The following is a 24,785-nucleotide window of genomic DNA, read 5'->3' on the forward strand; positions in this document are numbered from 1 at the left end:
TAATCTACTATATTGTTTTCTCCAGTCTAAACAATCAACAGAAAAATAAGCCAGGCCCTAATTTTGTATTATTTGCCATTTTCCATGCCATTTTGGCTGATTTCAAGCTATCAATGAGAGATCACTGAACATGGAGTTGGGAAAAGATGCACGGAGCACACTATTTTATAGTATTTTCACCATACAGATACAATAGACACAAATAACCTCAAGAACACAGATAATAGTGATGTGTACAAAAACATTAGAAGATGATGAGTTTTTAGTCCTACCTATATAAAAACTTTAGACATATAAGGAGATATCACACATCACTTAAGAAAAGTTTTATTCAGTAAATGATGCTGCAATAATTGGTTATTTAACAAATCTTTTTTTTAATCACTGAAGTATAGTTAATTTATAATGTTAGACCCCAGTGTTATAGTATTAGATCCCAGTGTATGGCAAACTGATTCAGCTATACATACATGTATACATACATACATATATATATATATATATATACACACACACACACATATGTATATAATATATTCTTTTTCAGATTTTTTCCATTATAGGTTATTATGAGATATATAGTTCCCTGTGCTATACAGTAGGTCCTTGTTGTTTATCTGTATTATATACAGTAGTATGTATATGCTAATCCCAGACTCTTAATTTATTTCTCCCCCTCCCCTGCTCCACCCTGCTATCCCCAGGAGTTTGACAACTCTTGATGTGAAAACAAATATTCTGAGCTCATGGACTGCACACAAACAGGCTTTGGGCCACATGGGTCGAACCTGTTAGATCGTTGCTTTATTTATCTACCAAAATAAATTCTAGCTTGATTATAAACTTAAAAACAAATCATAGAAGAAAAAAATGTATATCAAAAGCCTGGAAGGAGGAAAACTCTCTATTTTTAAAAGACTCAGAAATTTCAAAGGAAAAATTTGGTAGATTTGACTGAATAGAATGCGGCAAGTCAATTAATGAGATTAACAAATATGTCACCACCCTTTTCCTAGGCTTGCACATTTCCAGAAAATGGTTAGAGAGAAAAGATAAGGAAGAGTACCACCTAAAATTTTTTCTGTTTAAGCATCTCTGAATACCTCACTGTCATTTTTAAAAAGATCCTAAAATAGTTACATTCTCAAAAATGATTCACTCCTTCATAGGAGTTTGAAAAATGTTTTGAATCTCTCCCAATATGAGTATATACTTTTTCCTGATTAGTTTTTCCTTGGTGAAAATATGGAATAATTGAATGATGTAAATTTTGGATAAAGTTGAATATCCTGTCAGATCTTAGTAATATATTCTTCTGTGCCTTCTCCTCCAAAGAAGTACTAGCTTGTCAACAGTCCATAGGTCAAAAAAAAAAAACCAGCAAATATTAGGTTTCCTGGAGGTGATAAGGGAGTCCTAACAGGTAACCAGAGCATGGCAGTTGGGAACCTGGCGCTGCAGAGTTCAGTCTGAGAAAGCAGGATATTGGGTTTCTGTTGTAGAGAAGTCTGAACACTGGACTAGAATTGAGGAGCCAGGCTTCAAAGTCCAAGAATGAGGACCACCAGAAAGAGAAAGGCAGAGCTTAACTCAAGCTACTGGGCAAATTCCTACAAGAGTGACACCAAAACACCAGCCAAGGCAAAGGATCAGTTAATTATTCAAAGGGTACCCACCAAGAAGGGAGAGCATCGGCACTTGAAAGCAGTCTCCTGTTATCAGGATAGGGCTGCCACAGTCGAGGGGTGTTAGTAAAAGGAGCACTGCCTTTGGGTGATACTACAGCAACTCAGGGCCTAGAGGAGCATAACTATTTTCAGGGTAATACAGATAACACAAGCATTACCTTGGCAGGAGTCTCATTGTCCTGTTGGTGATAACTGTGTTAGATAGATTGAGATACAGGACTCCAGGGCAGCTCTCAGAGATGTATCTCATTGATTCATCCTGCATAACAATAGAGGGAAGAATCTTATCAAAGACTAATAGGCTTTGCTATTTCCCCATTATCTATCATCTCTCTTCCTGCCCCCAAAAAAGTATATGCAAGACTTGGTCTCTTCATACTCTTTATTAGTTATAAATCAAATCAAGTAGAAGGTTGCTTTGCTTGCAACTTCATTACTCCCTCCCCTTCCCTTTCTTTGGGCTTCCCTGGTAGCTCAGACAGTAAAGCATCTGCCTGAAACGTGGGAGACCTGGGTTCTGTCCCTGGGTTGGGAGGATCCCCTGGAGAAGGAAATGGCAACCCACTCCAGTACTCTTACCTGGAAAATTCCATGGATGGAGGAAACTGGTAGGCTACAGTCCATGGAGTCCCAAAGAGTCAGATATGACTGAGCAACTTCACTTCACTGTTCCCTTTCTTTGGAAATAAAGTCCCATTCCATCCCAATGACACTTTATTAAAATTTGAACCTTTGCCATTTCAGCGCCATGACAGGAAATTTGAGCTCATGTCAAAGTGTCAAACAGTCTTGACTCTTTAGATATATGAAAATGATTGAAAAGGGACCCATTTTTAAACTTTAAAATCATTCTGAAAGACAGGAGTAGTAAACTCTTTCAACTGGACTTCATTAAAAAGTGAGTCCATATTTATACACAGATATATATATATATATATATATATAGAGAGAGAGAGAGAGAGATGTTTGTGTGTGGTGAAGTTTCTGTGGTTCCATTACTGAATATTTAAAACAGCTGAACAGATTTTCACCAAACTTATGATAAGTTTGAGATGGGCTGAATTATAGGCTGCATACATGTTGAACATGAAATTTAGTGTCGGGAAAACTGTGCAGGAGAATCTTAAAGATTCAGTCAGCCCTCCTCCAGAGAGCTGAAAACCAGAACAAGAGAACAGTATGACTGCAACATGAGAAAGACAGAAAAACAAAGAATGATTCCAATCATGAGCCCTAAACTCAGGTTTACAAGATAGATGAATTGCAGGTTTGGGTTGCAATGGTGCTGCTTCATGTGTGGGTAACTATTTGTAAAATGTTCTAGAATGAGTAGCAGCAGGTTTGTGTTTATTTAATGATGGTGGATGAGTCTCCCCGGGAATACTGAAGAGGTCTGCTAGTTTTAAATATCTGTGGTACATTGTCCTAGAAATAGGCCATTACAGGAAGAGGTAAACTGTCACTAGGCTAGCTGATGTGGTTTGGGGAGGGATTCTGCATGGTCAGTATGGCTGCCCCCAACAGCACAAAGGATCGCAAATGTTTAGTTTCAGCAGGACTATCGGTGCTTAATATTCTATTCCTAGCTATTTCTTGGAACCATGAATATTAAAATAAGAAAATCCTACAGGTCAAAGCATCTTGCACATGGGATAAGAATTGGTTGATTTAAGGTGCAAACTGTACCTTAAAGAGAACATAAGGGTTTTTTTAGGTGTAAAACTGTAGTTCTGCTGTAGAAAAGATTCTGTGTGTCAATAATGCCTGAGAACAAGTACAGGGCTTTTAATAAACACTGTATTCTTGTCACTGCATTCAAGATGCCAGCAAGTTTTCTAGATGTTCCATCACAGAAATGTAGGATTGGGATATGCATGTATAGATTTAAAAAAGTAAACAGTACACTTTTCCCCAACAGAAATGGAGAGAACAAGCATAATGTGTGGCGTTATAGTTTAGTACAAAGAATCTATCTTCAAAAATATCCATGGTGTCAATCAACTATTGAAGTGACTATGCGCCTGTTGGAAGATTTCGGCAAAAATGCAGATGAAATGGGACATGGAGGAGAGAAAGTTGGTTTACACCCTTAGAGTTGTAGTCACACAGATGTAACTGTGGGAACCAGCAAAGGAAGATGTAGTAGGCTTTCTGTAGCATGGAATAATCTGATGTTCCTTTGAGATGAGGAAGCAAACCATTCTCTTCATTTTCCTGTCTGAAGGAGAATCAAACTAATTTTGTTTTCAATATTTAAAAGAACAAAAGAACTCAAGTTGCAATCCCCAGATACTTGAGCACATAAATGCAAAAACTGTTTCTGTGTTTAACACTGCAAAATGGTCTGTGGAATTTGTCCACAATGCACTCGAATCTTTCTGGATGTAATATATTCATAAGGCAAGCTTCTTAAAAATCAAACCTTTCTGAGTGAATGTTACTCAACTCCTTAAATGTAAGCCTGTCTCTTAGTCTTTGTCTCAAAAGGAAAGACAATAGTAAAATGTAGCTGGATGAAATTATCAGCCCTGTATATTGTTAGACTAAAACTGGAAAAAAGACTTTGATGTTCACAAATTCAACACAGATGGCATTGTTTTGACTTTCCTATTAGAAAGCCAAATTTACAAAATATGATCTTTTTTCAAGCAGGAACTAAAACTCCCTGAGGGCAAGAATTGGAACCTAATTCATCTTAAATTCCCTATAACACCTCTATTTTATGACATATAAGTTCCCTATATATAATGTATCTTTAACACAGTAGGTACTAAAAATATGCACATCAAGAATGAAGTAGAGTAGAAATCTGAAAGAAGAAACTGTAATGATGAGGCTGGGTAGATAGCAAGAAGGAGCCAATTCATGAAGTCTTTCACCTGTGCCAAGGTGCATGGACTTCAGTCTGGAACTGGTGATTTATGAGGAGCACGAAGCAGTCAGGCTCTTTGTTCTGTTCCTCCCATCTCCAAGTGAAGAGCACAGACTGTGCAAAGGCGGAACAGCAGGAGGAGCTTGGCGCACGCAGCGAAGAAAGCATAGCAGGTTGTGGCTGCTGCAGCTTAATGTGCAGCAGGATTTAGAAGAAGATGAGACTGGAGAGGGAGGCAGAGGCAAGCTCACCGAGGGTCTCCAGAGTACACTGACTTTATCCAATAGTGTGGATGACAGGCATTTGTATAAATGGTGGAAGATAGTAGTGAAATGGTCAGATCTGCCTTCTAGAAGGAATATTCTGTGGTCACGCGTGGAAGACAGATTGAAAGAGAGGATAGCCTGGAGACAGGGCCAGGAAGGAGCTGACTAGGGCCATGTGTTCATTTCCCTCCTCTTGGGCACCACAGCTGACAGCCAGGAAGACTGATAAATTGAGCCTGTTGTCTCTGCTGGAGCCCATTTTTTTCTGTCCCATACACGCGTGACCTTAAACATAATGTAGTTCATTTTTGTGTTATTGTTGAATAGTTTTCACTTTCCAGAGATTCCAACCTTGGGCATATCTATAGGATAAATAATAGCATTATATAAATTGGATAAAATTTCTTGGCAATGTTTAACATAGTTTGCTTTCTCCATATTTAATATAAATGAGCACACAGGCATGTATTTTGGCAGAACCTTTGTGTTATTAGTACTCTAGTGGAGTAAGTCTGAATCCATATAAACAACAGTAAAATAAGCTGCTTATACTCACTGTGAGTGTTGGACAGTCAGAGACATTCAGCTCTTGCAGGTTTTTACAGAGACCTAAATCAAACAAGTTACATATTGCTAAACAACATATTACAAATATTTAAACTTAAAGGTTTTCCACCCTACATTCAATGCTATGTATTCATTAGAAAGCAAACCAAAACCCCTGGTAAGTAACATGTTCTAAGTATATGGTTTCCTTTCCTAGAAAAATTATTTCTTTGGACTTTAAATTAAAATATTCTTATTATTGTTTGAGGATTACAAAAGGAAAGGGGATAAGAGAAAAATACTACCTTGGAGGAAAAAACTGTATATACTTAGAGCTTTTTAGCTTTGAAGCATTTGAAAAAAAACAATTTGGTTTTTTTGTGGTGTGACATTTTTGTTAATTTGGGAAGTTGTATTTCCTTTTAACATTATGAAATTTTTCAAACATACAAAGAAGGTTGAGAGAATTGACGGATTATACAATGAATGTACTCATCACCCATTTTCTACAATTCATATTTTACTATATTTGCTTGATCACATACCCACCTGTACATCTCTGTCTCTATCCCTCAATCCATCTTACTTTTTTATGAATTTTAAGTAAGTTGCAGACATTGGGACACTTCCCCCCAACAAATACTTCAGCGTGAATGTCATGAATAATTCAGCATGCACAGTAATTGGCAGAATGTTTATATTTTAGGTTAAATATCCACAAAGTTTACAAAGAATTTTAGATTGATATTTGGAGAGTCAGAAAGGCCAAGTGCCTGATGAGTTCTGGGACCAGAGACACCTGCCCAGCTTGTGATCTAGAAGGGAAATCAAGACATGTGTGCAAAGAGCTAGACAGCAAAGTGTTACACAATCAGCTCTCTGGGTCTAGACTGGCATGAGTAAGACTCCAAATCTGAGACAGAAGAGAAACAGTGAGGGAACACACAACAGTGAAGGGGAGGAATGCTTGGGGCAAAGAGGAGAGAAGGCATTCTAAATGGAGGAGACCGCTACAATCAAGAAAACTCCAGGCAAGGAGTGATCCTGGCATTCACACTGAGACAATGAATAGAAAACACATCTGTTGCTTGTAACCTCAGAGCCCCACGATAATAACAACAGAAATGTTATTAATCATAAATCCATTTTGAACATTTCTTCCTCCTTACAAATATGCCCTAAGTAATAAGTGCAAACCAGAACCAATTTCAGAATTTTAAAAATGAAAAAAAATTCTTCAAAATGTGCACATTTTGGAAGTCATCAGTAATACTGAAGGGAAAAATAGATTCTAAAAAGATAACTAAATTTGAGATTATATTTTAAGTAGCAGTTACTTGAATTCATGCAATTCAACAAACATTTAACAAGAACCTGCTATGTGCTAGAAACTCTGCAGGTGCTGGAAATACAGCAGTGAACAAAATAGAGAAAAATTCCTGTCCTTAGGAAGTTGATATCCTAGTTGGGGAAGAAGGACAATAAACAAAAGAGGCAAAATACTTATTTTGACAGATGGTGATACGTGCTCTGGAGAGAAATAAAACAAGAAATGGATTAGAGAATCACCAGTGAGTGGGAAGGGGTGCTACTTTAAATAAAGCAACCAGAAAAGGTTTTGCTGAGAAGGTGACATTTGAACCAAGATGTGCAGGAGATGGCAAGGACAGTTGCAGTTTACCCTGAGCATTTCTAGAGCCCACATTCAACATGATTGGTGATTGGGAGACGGCAAAGGAAAGAAAAAAATAAGTTCAGCAGAACATCCATTGCAGTCCTACTCTTGTTTGCACATCTCAAAGCTATAAGAAGAATCCCTTTAATTTCTTGAATCCAGTTTCAGTTTTCATAATGCTAAGTGCTAACAGTTTAACTGAGTTCTTCCCCTGGACCAGGAACTGTGAAGTATTCAATGCAGTGAGCCTGTTTCATCTTCCCCCAAAATACTAGAGGTATCATCAGTCCCTCTTCACAGATGCTGAAGATGAGGTTAAGTAATTAGCCTCAGATCACACAGTTAAGCAAGTAGAAGAGCCTTGATTCACATTCAGAGCCCAAACATTTAGCCATGAAACCAGGCAAGTAGGAGGGCGTGGACGCCACTTTCTACATGTACCTTTATTATAATAATTGGAATGCCTTTGCCTTAAAATAAAAAATAACTTGAGTTCCATGTCTCTTGGTTTAGAGTTTATGGGAACTTGAATAGAATTTGTATCCTGCTGTTACGTGAAAATTGTATAAATCTTGATTATGTTGAATTCGTTCATTTCCTTCTTTTCTGTCTATTCTATTAATTTTTGAGAGTTTGATATTGAAACCCCAACTAAAAAATCTTAATTTGCCTACTTAAAAATAATTGTAATATATAGTGGAACTATATGTAACTTTGCTCTGTATTTTCCAAGTCTCCTGTAAATGTGTTATCATACTTCCATAATTTAGAAGAAAAAAAACTTGAAAATTTGATTTTATTCGTCAGTTGCAATGTTCACAAAAGTCTCTATTTTTTTTCCTTTTGCAATCTAGGGACTGCCGTACCTCAGCTGGATCTCATTCTTCCTGAACTGCTTTAGTTAAGATTACCCAAACTTGGATTTCAAAGGAATACTTTCATTGTTCCATCTGTCACACCAAGTAATTGGGACCAGCTGGATGTCAGGATGCGGGTGGTGACCGTCGTAATCCTACTTTTCTTTTGTAAAGTCGCTGAGCTCCGCAAGGCAAGCCCTGGGGGTGCAAGAAACCGGGTGAACCATGGCCGGGCTGGTGGGAGCCGGAAAAACTCCAACCTGGTCAAACGCTATGCACCAGGCCTCCCCTGTGAAGTGTACACGTACCTTCATGAAAAATACTTAGATTGTCAAGAAAGAAAACTAGTTTATGTGCTGCCCAACTGGCCTCAGGATTTGCTGCACATGCTGTTAGCAAGAAACAAAATCCGCATACTGAAGAATAGCATGTTTTCCAAGTTTAAAAAGCTGAAAAGCTTGGATCTGCAACAGAATGAGATCTCTAAAATTGAGAGTGAGGCTTTCTTCGGTTTAAATAAACTCACCACTCTCTTACTGCAGCACAACCAGATCAAAGTCTTGACAGAGGAAGTGTTCATTTATACACCTCTCCTGAGCTACCTGCGTCTTTATGACAACCCCTGGCGTTGTACTTGTGAGATGGAAACGCTTATTTCAATGCTGCAGATTCCAAGGAACCGGAATTTGGGGAACTATGCCAAGTGTGAAAGCCCACAAGAACTGAAAAATAAAAAACTGAAGCAGATAAAATCTAAACAGTTATGTAATGAAGAAGAAAATGAACAATTGGTTCCAAAACCCCATTTGTCAGGAAAACCCCCAGTCATCAAGACTGAGGTGGACTCTTCCCTTTGCCACAACTACGTATTTCCCATACAGACACTGGACTGCAGAAGAAAAGGTTTGTAAGTTGCTTACTTTTTCATTTTTGTGGATGATTAAAAATGCTTTTTGAATGTTATGAATCCCTGCACCACCACCCCCCACCCCATGACTTAGAATTTCTGGTGTCATTTCCACCATGGGAGATTTTAGTGAGGCTCTTGACATATTAGTGAAGACACTCTCAAAGTGTAGTCTGAGCACTGTTAATCTACCCTAGGACAACAAACAATTTACTTGTCTCTTTCATTTCTGGCATGGGTTAATAACTTATTTGTAATATTAAATTAAAACCAGATGTCATTGGATTAGCGTCATATAGAACATGGTATTCTTCCAATTACTGTAAGGGTTTTTTTTTTTTTTTTAAGAACAGAAAGGAAAAGTTAAGATGAACCAAGAGACTCCAACACATCTCAAAGAAATTATAGACAGGAATCTGTTAATGTTGAAGAAACAGAAGTCACTTTGTTGATTTATCAGCGAAGTCATGCACAAGGCTTGCCCCCCTCACTCTGAGTGTGGAAGGTATCACGTGGTTAGATCACACCATGACTATATGACACCAGAAGATTCGCTTACTATGACACTCTGTGAATTTTGATGCTAAAGTAGAGCAATTACAGCATTGTAAACTGGGAGATGCCATCCTGGGATCCTCTAAGTTTGAGAGAAAGTGCTCATTAATTGAGAATCTACTATGCTCCAGGTATTCCACATACATGCTGTCCACAGCTGCCAGCAAGGTAGTAGTAGTATCCCATCTGTAGAGGGGAGGAGGAGGAGAAAAAGGCTAAGGCATGTTTAGACACTTGATTGTGGTCTCACAGGTAAGCAGCAAAGCTAAGTACACCTGAGCCTCTGGCATCCAGAATTAATCTAATCATGTTCAAACAAGTTCCTGAACAAGGGAAGCATTCAAAAATTCGAGGAAAGTCAGTACACATAGTTTCTCTGTAGCCAGATTGGGTGGAATTTCCCTAACATTACAGTGAGTACTTGGTGCTTCATGCCAAAGAACATGTTTTACTAGAATTTTCTTTGTAATGCTTAAAAACTTGAATTATATATTTTAAAAAACTATTACAAAGCTACTATTCCTAGACTTGAGTTAGAAAATTACTTGATATTGCTGAGGTTCTATATTTAAGCTAAAGTTTATTTGTACTTGCTATCCCAGAGAAAATAGAGTTAAACTCATTAATTATCTGAGAAAAAATGCCATCAAAACAAAATTGAAGATTTCTACAACTAGACCACTCTGTAATTTAAGAAAAGATAACATAGTAGTAAAGAACTTTCTTTTTTACTGTTTTTCTACCCTTGGGCCATTCCCTCTCCAGTGAGTCTATTTCTGCCTTTGTCTTTGTTTCCATAATATTTTTGTCTCTTGCCAAAAATCAACTTAGAAAAATACAAATTTATTTTTATTGCTTTCCTTCCTTAAGCTATTGTTATCTAAACACAACCTTTCAGATATGCCCCATAAACTCATTACCCTTGCTTTAGAAACACATATTATTTACTGGGAAGCAAAGTTTCATGACATGCACAGTTAGTACATATCATTCAGGTTCATACACTATAAAGGACAACTTAAGCTCCTCCACTTATTAATAATGATGTAAATCAGAGCCTATACTTTTTAGATTATAAAATGAAGGGTAGTTTTGTCTTTTAATATCATCAATATAAATCTCTCTTAATATGGTTGATATCACTCAATTGATTCAGCTGATCATTTACTTTTCATTTTTTATTATATTATTGATTCCCATAAGTTTAAAGTCAAAGATCTTGTCTTTTAAATTCCCTTTGGTACTACCTGGCACAGGGCTGTGTTCTTTAGATTGATGGCAATAATTGAGCTGCTTCCTTTGCTCTTACAAGGCAGTAATTTAAGCAACTTTTAAAAATAAAAATACATAGAAATTAAAAATCATGACTAGAATTCAACTATGACAATCTGGAATTTTATCCATTGTAGTTTTCCTTATTGCATTCTACAAATAGATAATAAATGTCAACTACTAAGAATGAATGTTCAGTACTATTCATCTCTTAACTCTCTGCCAGAGTATAGTAATATTTTTGATTGTGCTCCACATGTTGGACACCATGTAGGATCTCATTTCTTTTTTTTTAAGTTGCTCAGTTGTGTCCAACTCTTTGCAGCCCCATGGACCGTAACCTGCCAGGCTCCTCTGTCCACGGAATTCTCCAGGCAAGAATACTGGAGTGGGAAGCTTTTCCCTTCTCCAGGGGATCTTCCCAACCCAGGGACTGAACCCAGGTCTCCCATATTGCAGGCAGATTTTTTACCATCTGAGCCACCAGGGAAGCCCTAAAGAAGTCAAGAGTGGAACTAGCAGTAATATTAATGAGAAGAAGTGTTAGTCGCTCAGTCATGTCTGACTGTTTACAACCCCATGAACTGTAGCCCACCAGGCTCTTCTGTCCATGGAATTCTCCAGGCAAGAATACTGTAGTGGGTAGCAGTTTCCTTCTCCAGGGGATCTTCCCAAACCAGGGGTCAAACCCAGGTCTTCTGCATTGCCGGCAGATTCTTTACCATCTGAGCCACCAGGGAAGCCCATATTAATGAGAACTGCCATCTAAATGCTCTGTGTGCCTAAGATATAGCAGTTTTATGCATTGTCATTTAATCCTTGGGGCTTCCCCAATGGTTCAGTAGTAAAGAATCCACCGGCAATGCAGGAGACCTGGTTTCTGTCCCTGGGTTGGGAAGATTCTCTGGAGGAGGGCATGGCAACCCATTCCAGTATTCTTGCCTGGAAAATTCCATGGACAGAGGAGCCTGGTGGGCTACAGTTCATGGGGTTGTAAACAGTCATAACAAGAAAAAGAAATAATAGCTGTATTCACTGGAGACAGGCACTTTGCCAACAAAACTTAGTCTTTCAAAGGGAATAAATGTGAAATTAGTTGAAAGGCATATTTATGCCTTATTGAGATGGATGGATTTAACAAAAATACATGAAAGTAAGTTTTAAAACTGCTTTTTAGCTTCACACTTACCAGAATAATTTGCCATTTTTAAGGATTCATTTTCCTGCTAAGATTAGGGCTGGGGAGAATTATGACCAAAAATTGCTCCCAGCTGCCTCTGAAGTTAATTTCACTATTAGTTTGAAGAGTAATTAGGAATCTTTAATTGGCAATAGACAAAGTCATTTATGTCTCTCTACCTACCACTACACCAAACATTCTGACATTGCTGACAATCAAGATAGCCTACTAAATGGGAAATTACATGGAAAAAATCCCAGTTTCCTCCTCAAAATCAGCAAAGTTTGGTGAGGGGAGAGGCAATGCTTGTCAGGGGTGATAATCAAGTAAATTTGGTATTTATTGAAGGTTTACCAAAATTATTGGATAGCAGCAAATAACCATGTGGTGCCTGGTCTAGAAATGGGGGCATTGACCAAATTTGACTTCTAGTCTCAGGACATTTATATTTATATAATCTTCATCAAAGCCAACCATATTTCACATCAATATTTGCAACTGTCATTTAAGGTTAAAAACAAAGGACTGTTTTTACTCATCAGTACAACAAATAAGATTTTTCCATGTGCTCTAAGCCTACTGGTGGAGGCTTTGGTTTGCCTTTACTGGTATTACTTGTGGATCCTATTTTTACCCAGTGCTGCTGGTAACAATGCTAAAGTTGGTTCTGCAATTCATATTCCTCTTCCACAGGTCTACCACAGTGGTTAAGCTGGGTTTTAGGGTGTTCTCATAAACATTTTTTTCCACCCATTTATTTGTGGTAAACCCACTTTAGCTTGTTCTACAGTGGTTGCTTGCAAGGCCTCCTGTCATTCACTCTCATATCCAACCCAGCAGATGTTGCTTCAGCAAGCAGATCCTGATAAATAGGCTGCTTTCCAGAGCCTAGAAGATACTAACTCTGCTAGCAAGGAAGACCTCAGCCTTTAATGGCTTTGTTAGGGTTTTGGTGAGGACTTGGGCTTTTATTCATAGTGATGTGAGAAACAAAGGATCCTGCCATCTGGAAGATGGCAATCCATCTGGTAAAATGACAGATCTGACTTATGTTTTAAAGTCATGTGGACTTAGGACAATATTGGGATAATCCGGACGAGAGGTGATGGTGGCTTAGACCAATGTGGTCACGGTGAGGGAAGAGAGGGGAGGTGGAATCCTGGGTATTTTGAAATGAAACTTTATTCCTCTTTTAAAAATCTGAGAAAATGCCACAACCATTCATTGTCAGTAATTATTCTAAATGCTAAATGTCAAGAAATTATTTCTTCTGCCTGCCCTCAAGTATTCTCTGTGGTTTTCAGTTCTTCCTAGGATCTCCATCTCCTTGTTTACATGGAGTATGTAAGAGGGAATGTAGCTCTCCATTCAGGGTCTTGCTGATCCTAAAGGAAGATATTACCTCAGTGTTCCATTATAATAAGTTCAAATCTTAAAATCTTTCACATTTTTATGTGTTGGCAGACACAGCTCTAGGTCAAACAAGACAGTATCTTATCAGAGGATGGAAATAAAGTCAATCCAAATTCTCAAAGCACTTTTACTATAAGAGGGCTCAATATTCTTATGGCTTCCCTAGTGGCTCAGATGGTAAAGAATCTGTCTGCAATGTGGGAGACCTAGGTTCGATCCCTGGGTTGGGAAGATTCCCATGGAGAAGACAATGGCAACTCACTCCAGTATTCTTGCCTGGAGAATTCCATGGATGAAAAGCCTGGTGGGTTACAGCCCATGGGGTCACAAAGAGTAGGACATGATTGAGTGACTAACACTTTCACTTTCATACTTTCAATATTGCTGAATCATTTTGGGTTTCAAAATCACTGCAGATGGTATCTGCAGCCATGAAATTAAAAGACGCTTACTCCTTGGAAAAAAGCTATGGCCAACCTAGACAGCATATTAAAAAGCAGAGACATTACTTTGCCAACAAAGGTCCATCTGATCAAAGCTATGGTTTTTCCAATAGTCATGTATGGATGTGAAAGTTGGACTATAAAGAAAGCTGAGTGCCAAAGAGTTGATCCTTTTGAACTGTGGTATTGGAGAAGACTCTTGAGAGTCCCTTGGACTGCAAGGAGATCAAACCAGTCCATCCTCAAGGAAATCAGTCCTGAATATTCATTGGAAGGCCTGATGCTGAAGCTGAAGTTCCAATACTTTGGCCACCTGATGCTAAGAACTGACTCATTTGAAAAGACCCTGATGCTGGGAAAGTTTGAAGGCAGGAGGAGAAGCGGACAACAGAGGATGAGATGGTTGGATGGCACCACTGACTCAATGGACATGAGTTTGAGCAAGCTTCAGGAGTTGATGGACAGGGAAGCCTGGCATGCTGCAGTCTATGGGGTCACAAAGAGTCGGACACTACTGAGCAACTGAAGTGAAACTCAACATATTTAACGAGCTCATTATTTCCCATGTGTTATTAGATAACTAACTTTGTTGCTGCCTAAAAATGACCCCAAACCCTAGCAGCTTAAAACAACAAACTTTGTTATCTCACAGTTTCTGTAGGTCAGGAAGCCAGACGTGGGTTGGCTAAGTCCACTGCTTCTGGATCTCTCAGGAGGCTGCAATAAGGTATTGACCAGGGCTTGGTGCTGTGGTCTCATCTGAAGGCTCAACTGGAAAAGTATCTTCTTCCAAGTTCATATGGCTTGGCAGGATTCAGTTCCATAAGGACTGAGGGCCTGAGTTCCTTGCTGGCTGTCAGCCAGAGGCCACCCTTAATTACTTGCCATGTAAGCCTCTCCAACATGGCACCTTGCTTCATCAAAGCCACCAAAAAAGAGTCTGCTAGCCTGACAGAAGTCACAATTACTTATAACCTAATTATGAAAGTGACGTCCTATCATATTTTCTACGTTCTATTGTTAGAAGTAAGTTACTAAGTTCAGCCCATACTTAGGGAGAAGAGTTTACACAAGAACATGAATATCAGTAGAGGGATTGTTGGGTGCCATTTTAGAAGCTGGCTTATTTATTTGTGATATATTAGACATTGTTCTAAACCTCCTTCATGAAGCTTTCATGGATAGGAGGGTACAAAAATGAAAAAAAAAAAATCAGTAAGATGTACACTGTATCTGATATTGCTATGTACTGTTGAAAAAAAAAAAAAAAAACGGAAATGGTTTATTACTGTTGTCTGCTTGAAAGCAGAGAGATGTCATTTTAAATACAGAGCCAGAAAGGTCTTATAGCCTTATATATTGTTTCCACCCCTGTTGCTACCCAACCCTCACTTTACCCTACATACACCAGGTTTGAGGATTCTAGGCAGATGGGCAGCATAAATGAGGCTGGAAGGTACCATGACTAGCCAGCAGAGCATAGCAGTTAGAAGCAAAGGTTTGGGGGCTAGCATGTCTGTGTTTAAATCCTAGGTGTGTGACTATGAACAAGTTGTGGCTCTACTTTATCTGTAAAATGAGGATAAATGTACATACTAGCTTATATGATTCTTGCACATAATACTTGTTAGAACACCTAGAAAAGTTCTTATGCAGAGATTCTAAGATACCAAGATCCCATCAAGATGAAAAAGCTAATTTAACAGTAATAAGGATACCAGAGAAGGAACCATTCCATTGACCATGGATTCTAAGCTGTTAAAAGAAGGGAGGAAATAAGACTGGATCTTCATGAAGGTAAACATACTATTAGTTAAGAAATCATATATACCAGAGGGTTTTAAAAAAATATTTGGAAGAAATTATCAGCAACTCAGTTATTCAGCAAAAAGGGAATCATGGATAGATGTATACCACCTTTCATAAACTTTACCTAGTTCAAAGAATTTCTACATATTCAAGAAGTCTTTGTGTCATGCTACTTCTCAGGTATGAACTAATCTGCGTATTTTATTTGTTGCTTCTAGTTTCTTTTGTTCAAACAGGTTTGTTTCTCTTCACAGCTTCCACTTGCTCTACTTAGAATTGAGCAAAACCTCTTCAGAATATTTTGCTAAAGATTAAAATAAAGGGCAAGTATTATGCTAAAATATAAAATAAACACACTTTATAGTTTTATAAAAGCATAATTTAAAGACAAATATAAATATGAAAGATAGGTGAACCTTAATTGCCTATTAACCTATGAAAGCTGGACTCTTCTTGCAGAGGCTTCTCTTGTAGCAGTAGTAGTGGTAGCATTATTATTATTGTTGTTGTTCCTGAGGAGTGCAGTTACTGCAATATCTCGGGAAGAGTTAGGGATGAGTGAGTACAACTGAGTCACAAGGATTCAGGGAGTAAATGGTGATCAGGAAGCAGGAGGAGCAAATGAGGACTATACTTTCTCGAATTTTAGCATCCAAGGAAAGGAGAAATAAGATGACAGCTTGAGGGTCATCAAGGTCAAGGGCTTTTGCTTCTTTTTTAGGATGGTGAAATCTGAGCTTATCTGTTGAGAGGGATGAAATGAAGATACCGCAGAGAGGCAGTAATTAGTAGTCAAAGCTCTTAGAGGAGTAGGAAGGGAATCAGAGGGGATGTGCGCATGAAGTGGTTTGATTTGCAGGTTTTATTTTGTTTCAGCTTTCTGTTTTTAAAAAGCTTTCCAGGTGATTCTAACAAATGGTTAGCCTTGAGCCCAACTAGCCCACACTGCCTGTTGTCCTCTTCTTGATTTCTTGCCATCTCTAGGAAGTTTCTCAGAACATTTCAGCAATGAGTGATATCTGACCCTCTAAGTGAGATGCACTTAGGTTGCTGGGCTTTGGTGGAATTCAGTTATATCCTCAGGCTTGTTCATTGGCTTTAGATGGGTTATCCCTTTTCCTTTCAAGAGCTGACTCCTTATCACATGAGTGATAGAGTCAGTGGGGTCAAGAGGAAAGCTTGGTAACCTGAACATGATTTTGTTTTCTAGAGTTGAAGAAAGTCCCAAACAACATTCCTCCAGATATTGTTAAACTTGACTTGTCACACAATAAAATCAACCAACTTCGACCCAAGGAGTTTGAAGATGTTCACGAGTTAAAGAAATTAAACCTCAGCAGCAATGGCATTCAATTCATAGATCCTGGTAAGTTCCACAAATAGCCCTTTTAACAGGCCACAGGTATTCTCTGACAACGTTTATAGTAAATACAATTTAGTTTTTGAAAAACTAAAAAGAACTTTGAATTTAAATTAATATGATGCTTAAATTAGAACTTGCTTGGCAAGAAATATTTGCCAAATTGTTGCTTTATGAAGTATGTAATAGTGTATATTACTAAGCAACAGTTATTAATTGGTCAGTTATTCAATTGGCCCAAAGAAGTGTTTTGTAGGCTATATTTTAAAAATAAGAGTATGTGGCTAATAATATGCTACACATGTTGTGATTTTTTTAAAAGGAAATTCAGATTTGGCATTCTCTTTGCTATTCATTAAGTCCCAACTTGTTTAAAGTAAGACTTTAACAGTAAATTTGAAACATTCTACTAAGCAGAATAAATTAAGTTCATAAAATTAAGCATGCTCATAAATAAGATAAAAATGTGCTCAACTTAGAGCCATATAGATTTTAACCTAATCCTGGATCAAAATCAATTCTTTTTCATCCTTCAAATCTCTTCTCCATTTGCTAAGCAAAGCCTCTGATAAGAATGAACATGGTAAGTTAACACACTGAATTTAGAAAGAACTGAGAATGATTACAATGTTGATCAGGTTTGTAATGTACATAATATTTGTGTCTTCCTAATTGAGAAGCCCACTGTTTAAAAATGTGTATTAATGCATGTATGCTATCCTAAATCACTTCAGTCATGTCCAGCTCTTTGTGACCCTATGGACCATAGCCTGCCAGGCTTCTCTGTCCATGGACTTCTCCAGGCAAGAATACTGGAGGGGATTGCCATGCCCTTCTCCAGGGGATCTTCCTGACCCAGGGATAGAACCCAGGTCTCTTATGTCTCCTGCATTGGCAGGTGGGTTCTTTACCACTAGTGCCACCTTGGAATACTATTTTGTTATTATCTTTCTTTTTTAAAAAATTAATTTATTTTTTTAATTGAAGGATAATTGCTTTACAGAATTTTGTTGTTTTCTGTCAAACCTCAACATGAGTCAGCCACAGGTGTACGCATGTCCCCTCCCTCTCGTGCCTCCCTCCCACCTCCCTCCCCACCCCACCCCTCTAGGTTGACACAGAGCCCCCGTTTGAGTTCCCTGAGCCAGACAGCAAATTCCCATTGGCTCTCCATTTAACATGTGGTAGTGTAAGTTGCCATGTACTCTCTCCTTACATCTCACTCTCTCCTCCCCTCCCACCCCATCTGTGTCCTTAAGTCTGTTCTCTATGTCTATTCCTCTTTTGCTGCCCTGCAAATAAGTTAATTCGTACCATCTTTCTAGATTCCACATATATGTGTTAGTGTATGGTATTTATCTGTCTCTTTCTGACATATTTCACTCTGTATAATAGGCTCTAGGTTCATCCACCTCATTAGGCACACAAACGTGTGCCTTTTGTGACTAAGTAATATTCCATTGTATATATGTACCATAGCTTCTTTATCCATTCATCTGTCGATGAGCATCTAGGTTGCTTCCATATCCTAGCTATTGTAAATAGTGCTGCAGTGAACTTTGAGGTAAATGTATCTTTTTCAGTTTTGGCTTCCTCAGGGTATATGCCTAGTAGTGGGATTGCTGGGTCATATGGTGGCTTTATTCCAGTTTTTTAAGACTCTCCATACTGTCTTTCGTAGTGGCTGTTATCAATTTACATTCCCAACAGTGCAAGACGATTCCCTTTTCTCCATACTCTCTCCAGCGTTTGTTGTTTGTAGACTTTTTGATGATGACCATTCTGACTGGTGTGAGGTGATATCTTATTGTAGTTTTGATATGCATTTCTCTGATAATGAGCCATGTTGAGCAATTTTCATGTGTCTGTTAGCCATTTGTTTGTCTTTGGTGAGATGTAAGTTTAGGTCTTTTAAAATTGAAGTATAGTTGATTTACAATATTGTGTTAGTTTCATTTGTACAGAAAAGTGATTCAATAATACATATATATTTTTTCAGGTTCTTTTCCATTATAAGTTATTACAAGATGTTGAATATAGTGACCTGTGCTACACAGAAAATCCTTGTTGTTTATTTTATATATAGTAGTGTATAGTTTCACTGACTTACTAACTCATTATTGTAATCTCTAAGCCCATCCACATGGCTGCAAATGGCAATATTTCATTCTGGCTGAGTAATACTCCATTGTGTGTATATGTGTGTATATAAATAAACATTCATCTGTTGATAGACACTCAGGTTGCTTCCATGTCTTGGGTATTGCAAATAGTGCCTGCAGTGTTATCCTTTCCCCCCTTTGTTCAACTCAATTTCAGGAAAGTATGATCTTTTCTACATTAACAAATATGTACTGAGCATCTGGAAAATGTCAACCACTTTCCTTGGTAAATCTTCTGGAACAAAAAAGCATCTCAGAACTTTTAAGTGGTCATTTCAGGCTGGTCATTTAAGTCAAAATGATCTTTAAAACTTTTATAAATACCTTCTATATTTCAGGGTTTTTGAGTTGAAACACTGCCAAAGCAAACTTACTTTAATGATGTATGCTGGTAGGTATATAAATGCAGTGAAATATATAAATCTTTAAAAGACAGTGTGAATAACAGTCTCATAAAATGCCAGATATTATTGCAGAAAAAGAAAAGAAGGCACCCCCCATTTAAGAATCTACCTCCTTTAAGGAACAAATGAAAACTAGCTTTCCAAAGTGCCCAAATACGTATGGTTTAAGTAACAACTTTAGCATTTTCAAAATAGAATATAGGAATGTTTACAGATGCTTTCAATCTGAAGGGCTAACTTCTGTTAAGAAAAGTAAACAGTGAGATGATTGACTCATAAATGTTAGCAATTTTTTTTTAATGCAGTCTTTTCAGAACTATCATTGCAAGGGCTGACCTTTTGCTCCTTCGCAGCAGCCTGCTCCTCACTCCCTCCTCCTCCCCACACCCAAGTCATTGCTTTGCACCAAAATATAATTCTTCAGGGGGCTCCCCTGGTAGTTCAGCTGGTAAAGAATCCTCCTGCAATGCAGGAGATCCCGGGTTCAATTTCCTGGGTCGAGAAGATCCCCTGGAGAAGCGATAGGCTACCCACTCCAGTATTCATGGGGTTCCCAGGTGGCTGAGAAGGTAAAGAATCCATCTGCAATGTGGGAGACCTGGGTTCAATTCCTGGGTTGGGAAGATCCCAGATCCCTGAAGGAGGGCATGGCAACCTACTCCAGTATTCTTGCCTGGAGAATCCCCATGAGCAGAGGAGCCTGGCGGGCTACAGTCCATGGGGTTGCAAAGAGTTGGACGCAACTGAGCAATTAAGCACACATGGATTTTGTCTGAGAACAAATGATATGAGAACGGTTAATGGTATTGGTTTGAGAGTGTATTTTTGAAATTCAACATAAGGGCACTGTATACCCTAACCAAAAGTATTTTAAAACAGCAATGAGAAAATGTTTAAAATAGAAACAAAATATTTAAAATCAGGATTTGCCTGTTATAGCATACCTGGTCTATTCATATTAACTGAAAAAGGGATAATTTATGTTTAGATTTCTTTACTCTCAGAGAAGGAAAAATAGCTTTTTGTTGTATTATTTTGTGTTATGTGTTCAATATTTGTTTTAATTATCTACCCTCTGGTGAGATTAAATACATATGAATTCAAAGCTGATACCTACCATAGCTTGCCAAAATACAACCAGATGTTTTCAAAATATTGATAATTTTTTTTTGGGGGGTTTTGGACAATACAATAGTATAATTCCTTCCCCATAAACTTGGAAATGGCTGTTTTCTAGGCATTTTCAGAGTTTATTCATGTCCCAAAGAGCTGTCAGATTTCTGAACACATTTCTCATTTTTTGTGCCCTTATGTCTTACATTGAAATATTTTCCTAATTCATGTCTTTCTGTGGCATTTTTCCAGTGAGTATTAAAAAAAATGCACATGAGCACAAATTACATTTTTTAGAGAGCTAACTTAAAACTGATTTTTCAAATAAAAAATTGTAGTCCAGTTAATCTAATCAAGGGGAGAGCTTTGAGTAAAAACATGTTTCAGAATTTTGCATTTAGACATGTATACTGTTAGGGAAATATAATTAAAACCAGAGCCCTCACTCAGTACAGAAATCCTCTCCACAAAGTAGTAGAGAAAGAAAATTCTTTCATTACTGAATAAGCATTAAATCAGAATGTGATGTACACAATAGGCAATCTGCTAAGAGATTTCAGAGGCAGAAATAATCTCACCCTTTATGTAGCCAAGCAGAATACAACCTAGCATATATGTGTTTTCAGGATACATGTTTGATCCCTGGGTAGGGAAGATCCAACCCAGAGAAGGGAAAAGGAAAAGGGAAAAGCTACCCACTCCAGTATTCTGGCCTGGAGAATTCCAGGGACTATACAGTCCATGGGGTTGCAAAGAGTTGGACACAACTGAGTGACTTTCACTTTCACTTTCAGTCCTTAAGTAAGACTTGACAGCACCACTTGCCAAACATAATTCATTCTAAAACCTTACGGAGCAATTGGAGTAGCCATCTGTGGTAGCTAATTGGTTTTATCAAGAAGAAAACAAACTTCTGTCTTTATGACAAGAGATAATTTTGTGCCTTAAAGGCTCAAGTGGGAGGCAGGAGTGTTTCCTCCCTTGATGTTTCCATTTCAAAGAGATTGTTCCCAGGTTTTGTTTTTTTTTTAAGACTTTAATGATTTTTATTTTTTTGAAAAAATACAACATTTAAATAGTTCTCACATCTTACGAACTTGCAATTCATTTCATAACCTTACAAATTACCGCCATTAATTTCTAGTCAAGAGATGATAAATTTCCAGTTCAGCAACACATAAAATGGAAACAATGCCTGTGCCCACAACACAGCAAAGAGACACAAAACCAGGATCAACAAACACAATGACAGTTAAAAACTTTTCAAAAAGGCAATAGTATGTGAAACCTACTCCATTTCAAGTATGAAATTAAAAGCCCAAAGAGGACCATGATCAAACACAGTGATGACTGTTAACACCAAGAGACAGGGGTCCAGAAGAAAGCAGTGTATCTCCTGAGGATGTCTGTGTCTGGTCCTGTGAGTGACAGTCCCTGGCCTGCTGGCACTCCACCCCAAGTGTTTCAATCACTCACATGCTGTAAAACTCATTCTTAGAAACTTCTTAAGAGGATCCATTTCCCCTGTATTATTGCCAAATCCACATTGAAAACAGAAAACAGGAAAACTTTGAAATATGTAACGGCAATTGCATTCACATCTCAGGGGTGTTATTTCTTAGAACGGGTGGTAATATGTTCTACCTTGCCATCTTCAAAGTCTTTAAAATGCCATCTCCTGTCATTCTGAAGGAGACATTCTAAAATAATCTAAAAAAGAAAGTCTATCCACATAAGTTTTCTGAAATTCTGGGGGAGGGGGGTTCAGGATGGGGAACACATGTAAATCCATGGCTGATTCATGTCAATGTATGGCAAAAACCACTACAATATTGTAAAGTAATTAGCCTCCAACTAATAAAAATAATTGGGAAAAAAAAATATTTGCCTTACCCCTTAGCAACCACAAGTCTGTTTTTCTATGTCTGTGACTCTAAATTCCTTTTTAAACATTAGGATATAAAAGTTTGACATTTGGATCAGTCAGGATCAACCCTAAGGGGAAAGAGATGGCACCCACAGGTTAGAATATTTTGAGGAAACTTTTAATTTACAAAGGAAATAATTACCAGGGTGGACCGGGGTTTACAGAACCACAGATGTTCCCATCAGCACAAGGAATCCAGCAGCAGTTGAGGTGTTAACGACACCCAAACCTGAAAGGTGAAATCACAGATACTAATAGAGAGGAAGAAGGAGAAGCAGAACATGGGGCAGAGAGACTTCCCTGGCAGTCTAGGGATTAAGACTTTGAGCTTTCATAGCAGTGGGTACAGATTCCATCACTGGTTGGGAAATTCTGATCTATCTGCCTCATGTTCCCAGGTTTTTAAGAAGGATGTTCCTCAGAGAGCTGAGAAAGTCCTCTTTAGTCTTCGAAAGGATGTATATACATCCTTTCAAAAAAGAAGAGAAAGTGCTTGGAAGTTTTCTAAAGTAAGAACTCTGAGAAAAAGGAGGTTAAGGAAAATCTTTTCCTTTATTTTCAACAGCGAGAATTGTCTCTTACTTTTAAATTTGTCCTTATAATATACAGTGCACTTAACCTAATTACTCATTGGTTTAATAAATATTTCCTGTTTCTAGCTGCTTTTTTAGGACTCACACATTTAGAAGAGTTAGATTTATCAAACAACAGTCTGCAAAACTTTGACTATGGTGTGTTAGAAGACTTGTATTTTTTGAAACTCTTGTGGCTCAGAGAAAACCCTTGGAGATGTGATTACAACATCCACTACCTCTACTACTGGCTAAAGCATCACTACAACGTGCATTATAATGGCCTGGAATGCAAAATGCCTGAAGAATACAAAGGGTGGTTTGTAGGAAAATATGTTCGGAGTTACTATGAAGAATGCCCCAAAGACAAATTACCAGCATACCCTGAAACATTTGACCAAGATATGGAAGATGATGAATGGGAAAAAGTACATAAGGATCACACAGCAAAGAAGCAAAGTGTAAGAATCACTATTGTGGGATAACAGAATTGTTCTTGTTGCAACTAGTTTTACCTTTGCTATACTGGTGTTGGAAAACTGCATGTTTACATTTTGATTAACTGTATTACTTATTTATGCAGGATTATTCAACTAAAGGAAGGTTCCCTTGATTATTATTGTTGTTGTGACAATATAGTAATCAAAGGAATACTCTTATCCTGCTTGCCTGCCTGTTTGCCGAACAGCTTTTGATGATGATTCCACACTGGTAACCTGCAGAAGTTGGGTCCTAATGATGGCATTAGATTTTCATAATGTCCTGTATAAATCTTTTTACTGCTTTTTGAAAATAAAAAAAAAAAAACTTGGTTCATTTTTACATGCTTTTCAAGAGTTGCATGCACATACCTAAAGATGATCAAAATGAAGAGATACAAATGATTAGTAATAATAAAATCTTATTGTCTCCCCTCTACCCCCTTTTTTTTTCAGTAAGTCAGCTTATGCACTGAATAAATTTCCATGTTTGATTCCTGTGCACTCCAAAATGAGGTCCTGGTAAACCCAAATTCTCCACTACTTTTCACTGATCCTTGCAAAAAAAAAAAAAATGTCAAGCTAAACTGGAAGAATTGTCACATGCAATAAGCCAAGAATCTGAGAATTATATTAGAGACTGGTTAGAAGACCAGACTCTGAGAAGCAGTTGTACGTGGTGTGAATCATGAGCTCTGAACAGGTATAGACACTAGTAAGTGTGCAAACAGCACTGATGTTTTAACAGAATTTAGGCTATGGAGCTGCCTGTCAGTGGGAAGGATCTGAGCCCTTCCTGCTAAGCTAATATGTGAAGGAGCATAAAACAGGATGAAATTAGGATTCAGGGTCAGGATTTGAGATGAAAAAGAAACAAAAAAGAAATTGATATCAAAAGCAACTGAGGGAGCAGGTGGTATGGAAGAGAAGCCCTATGGGGTTGCAGGTTAAAATTAGCTCACCTAGAAAAACAGATCCCCAGAAAGAGAGGAAGTATTTGGAGACTAACCCCATCAGTTTGTATTTTGATAGTACTATTGTATTAGAAAAATAAAATGAAATATATACATATCATTAAAAATACAACTTTTTTATGCAAATTTCCTTTTTCATATTGAGTTGAATATATTTTCATTTCTTATTCAAGGTATTCGTACAAAGTTTAGCAACTGACCTTTGATACTTGCACAGATTTCCAAAGTATAGAAATGGTAAATAACAAATAGTATTGAACATGTTTTTTTGGCTGTGCCATGAACATGTTTTTTTGGCTTATGGGATCTTA

General features: G+C 37.8%; 2 protein-coding genes across 2 annotated transcripts in view; one reads left to right on the forward strand and one right to left on the reverse strand.

The window, feature by feature from the left end:
• Positions 1–24,497, forward strand: part of LRRC17 (leucine rich repeat containing 17) — a 124,119-nt gene extending 99,622 nt beyond the window's left edge. Inside the window, exons 7-9 of the mRNA XM_061165172.1 lie at positions 7,902–8,807; positions 16,694–16,849; positions 23,109–24,497. Of these exons, the coding sequence (XP_061021155.1) occupies positions 8,036–8,807; positions 16,694–16,849; positions 23,109–23,506 (1,326 nt within the window). The 5' untranslated portion in view covers positions 7,902–8,035 and the 3' untranslated portion in view covers positions 23,507–24,497. The remainder of the gene's footprint in view (positions 1–7,901; positions 8,808–16,693; positions 16,850–23,108) is intronic.
• The window catches only part of FBXL13 (F-box and leucine rich repeat protein 13), a 209,862-nt gene that overhangs the window by 100,958 nt on the left and 84,119 nt on the right, over positions 1–24,785 (reverse strand). Inside the window, exons 10-11 of the mRNA XM_061166528.1 lie at positions 5,383–5,435; positions 1,847–1,947 (exon numbers count right to left, since the gene is read on the reverse strand). Of these exons, the coding sequence (XP_061022511.1) occupies positions 1,847–1,947; positions 5,383–5,435 (154 nt within the window). The remainder of the gene's footprint in view (positions 1–1,846; positions 1,948–5,382; positions 5,436–24,785) is intronic.

This window comes from Dama dama, chromosome 18 (assembly GCF_033118175.1).
Source record: "Dama dama isolate Ldn47 chromosome 18, ASM3311817v1, whole genome shotgun sequence".
NCBI lineage: Eukaryota > Metazoa > Chordata > Mammalia > Artiodactyla > Cervidae > Dama > Dama dama.